This window comes from Otolemur garnettii, unplaced genomic scaffold (assembly GCF_000181295.1).
Source record: "Otolemur garnettii isolate 467f Iridium unplaced genomic scaffold, OtoGar3 scaffold00365, whole genome shotgun sequence".
NCBI lineage: Eukaryota > Metazoa > Chordata > Mammalia > Primates > Galagidae > Otolemur > Otolemur garnettii.
Genome location: NW_003852760.1, coordinates 110,461 through 114,039, shown reverse-complemented (window position 1 = coordinate 114,039; position 3,579 = coordinate 110,461). Strand labels below are relative to the sequence as shown.

General features: G+C 39.9%; 1 protein-coding gene across 5 annotated transcripts in view; it reads left to right on the top strand.

The window, feature by feature from the left end:
• NUMB (NUMB, endocytic adaptor protein) overlaps nucleotides 1–3,579 on the top strand; it is a 51,044-nt gene that overhangs the window by 25,318 nt on the left and 22,147 nt on the right. For 4 of the 5 annotated variants that reach the window (XM_023509113.1, XM_023509116.1, XM_023509112.1 and 1 more), the window contains one exon: nucleotides 3,319–3,393. The exons of the other annotated variant lie outside the window; for it this stretch is intronic. In XM_023509113.1, the coding sequence (XP_023364881.1) occupies nucleotides 3,319–3,393 (75 nt within the window). The remainder of the gene's footprint in view (nucleotides 1–3,318; nucleotides 3,394–3,579) is intronic. 5 annotated transcript variants of the gene reach the window in all.

Here is a 3,579-nt window from a genome sequence, read left to right as displayed (position 1 = left end):
ATTCTCTTGCCTCAGCCTCCCTAGCAACTGGGACTACAGGTGCCTACCACAGTGCCTGGCTATTTATTTTTGTTTTTTTGTTTGTTTGTTTAGCAGGTCCCGGGCCGGGTTCAAACCCGCCAGCCCTGGAGCATGCGGCCAGCACCCTAACCACTGAGCACAGGTGCCCCCTACCTTCATTTTTTAAATTCAGTGGATATTTTCCTTTTGGGGGACAGAGTCTTATTCTGTTGCCCAGGGTAGAGTGCAACCTCAAACTCTTAGGCTCGAATGATCCTCTTGCCTCAGCCTCCTGAGTAGCTAGGACTACAGGCAGCAGTCAAATCTCCTGGCTAGTTTTTCTACTTTTAGGAGAGACGGGGGGTCTCTTGCTCAGGCTGGTGCCTAAATCCTGAGTTTAGGTGTGATCCACCAGCTTCATCCAGAGTATTAGGATTATAGGCATGAGCCAATCCAGTGGATATTTTTCACATTTTTGCTTACTTGATCATTGTGTAACATTTGACATTGTGGACCATCCATTACTTTTTGAAACTCTTCTCCTTAGTTTCAGTAACACTACTTTCTCTCCATTCTCCTGTCCCTCATCCTATGCCTTTTCTCATGTTTCAATGAACTATTCATTTCTCTCCCAATTCTTTAATTATTGGTGTTTTAGTGTCCTTAGCTTCTTATTACTCTGATCATTAATGTCTCCCAGTTCTAAAATTCCATCTTAGAATTCTCTTCTGAGTTACAGACCTATATATCCAATTATCTATTGATGTCTTCACCTGGATTTTATATGGACATCTCAGATTTTGCATACTAAAACTGAAGTCCTATTCCTCTCTCAAACTTGATTTTTCATCTGTTCTGTTCTTTATTTTGGTTAGTGGTAGGTACCCTCTTTACCCAGGAACCAAAGAGAAAACCTCAACTCCTCCCTTTAAGTAAAATCTTTTCATCTTCATACCTATCTTAGCCAAGGGAGCTCAACTCAACATTTTCTCAACACCCACAATCTTGTGGTCTTCCTGCTTCCTTGGCCAGGCTCTCCAACCCTTCTACACTGCTGTCAAAGTGATGTTTTAAAAATGTAAATCTCTTACATTGTGTTTTAATTCCTTCCTTGGCATCTAATTACCCAGAGAATTAAGATTAAATTCCTGGGGTATATGCCTTTCAAGACCAGGCCTTTCCTACTCTTTATCTCTCCTTGCTCCTCTCTCACCCAGCCTGCTTAGCAAGCCATACTGAAATTTTTGTAGAGCTCCAGACTTACTGTGTTATTTGCTTCCGTGTCCAGTACTGCTGTTTCTTCTGCCTGACTTGTCCGCTACCTCTGTTAATTCCCTGCTTCCCTACTCTCACCTAGGGTGTCAAAAAAGATTTCAGGCTCAGCGCCTATGGCTCAAGTGGCTAAGGCGCCAGCCACGTACACCCAAAGTGGCAGATTCAAATCCAGCCTGGGCCACCAAACAACAATGGTGGCTGCAACCAAAAAATAGCCAGGCATTGTGGTGCGTGCCTGTGGTCCCAGCTACTTGGGAAGCTGAGGCAGGAGACGCGCTTGAGCCCAGAAGTTGGGAGTTGCTGTGAGCTGTGATGTCACAGCACTCTACCCAGGGTGACAGCTTGAAGCTCCTGTCTCAAAAAAAAAAAGATCATTTCAGGACCCAGATCAGTCTTCTCCTTTGTAACCTTTCCTAATAGATTTGATTATACCTCCTTTCTGGCATCATCGTGTCTTGTTCTCAGCTCTTCTGTAACACTTACATAAACAAAAAATAAATAATATAGTAATAAGTGTCACCTTTCAGTGGACTGTGAGCTCTTCTGAGTATCTCCACTGGCTGGCATATTATAGGCATTCATCAAATTTGTGTTGAGGGTAGTGATGATGAAGCCAAATGGATCTCAACAGTTCATTTAAAGAAGGCCAGGCCTCCCTTATTAGGAATTCCTAGGCTTAGACACAGAGGAGAATGGTAGAAAGTGTCTGTTATTCTTATTTTTCTCTCTTAGAGGCTGCTGCTCCAGTCTTAGCACCTTTTTGATATCTCTCTATATTTTTTTAACTTAGAGAAGAGTCTCACTTTTGTTGCCCTGGCTAGGGTGCTGTAGCATTATAGCTCATAGCAACCTCAAACTCTCAGGCTCGAGTGATCCTCTTGTCTCAGCCTTCCTAGAAGTTTGGACTATAGGCACTCACCACAGCGCCCACCTATGATCTGTACTTCTTATGATTACCTAATATCTGTTCTCAGCCTTTGTTTTGCTTTGTTTAATTTTGCTATATCATCCTTTCTTTTTAACTGCTCCTTTACTTTTACATTCCATCATTGGAGAAATCATAACAGCTTGTACTCATATGATTCCCATATGCCTAAAAAGTCTTTTCTCTGCCAGTAAAAAGAAGATTCATTATATGAAATTATTTTTTTCAGAGTTTTTAAATCCTCATATGTCCCCCAAATGACTCCATTTATTTAATATTAAATTAAAAGCCAAACCAAAGCCAGGTACAGTGCCTGTGGTCCCAGCTACTTGGGAGGCTGAGGCAGGAAGACTGCTTGAGCCTAAGAATTTGAGGTTACAGTGCTCTGTGATCCCACTTGTATGAACAGACACAACACTCTAGCCTGGGCAACATAGTGAAACCCTATCTCTAGAAGAAAAATAGATTTAAAAAAAATTTTTTAAAGCCAGTTCTGTGATAATCCCAAGAGAAGAAATAATGGTTTTTATAAGAGTATTATTCGATAAGAAGAACTTTACAAGAAGTAGAAAAAAATTGAATAGAATAATGAAGACTTATTGCATTTGTAACATGAAAATTTTAGGTAACCAAGGGTCCTGCTATACACATTGGGGTCAGAGGATAGTGGAATGGTCAGCATCTCAATTTAGATTTATATGTTAACTCTAAGTACGCTTGTAGAAGCTACTTGTGGTGTAACTCCTTATGTATTTAATATTTACCTAACTCTTGGTTTTCTTGATTTTTTAAGTGGGTAAAGAATCTAGTTATGAATTCTTTGCCCTTTATGGAATGTGATATCTTAGTTTTTATTCCATCTGCCCTTTCTCCATTACTTAATTTTATCTTATTGTTTTGCATTGTGTTTCTAAAATAATGGCTCTGGCTTGTTTTTTCCTGAATGTTTCTCCAGTTTGGTTTGAGTATTTGGCTTTGGGCACCCTTCCTGAACTTGGACTCCATCTGTACTTGTGACTTTTGGAAAATAGAAGTCAGTGTTTTCTGTGGAAGTGACTTATTTTAATATTAAAAATATTTTTGTCTCCCCTCCTTCTCTTTTTTGTTTCTCTTAAAAGACTGGAAAGAAAGCAGTTAAGGCAGTTTTGTGGGTCTCAGCAGATGGACTTAGAGTTGTTGATGAAAAAACTAAGGTAAGATTTTTATATGCTTAAATGAAATTGCTCATATGTTTTTTTAAATCTCTAATGATCAAATATAATGCCATTAAGCTGTTATAGTCATGCCATACCCTGCCCCCTTGTCCAAAGTACATTCTTTTGAGAGTCTATTAAACATTCAGGAAACTGGCTCGGTGCCTATAGCTCAACCGGCTAAGG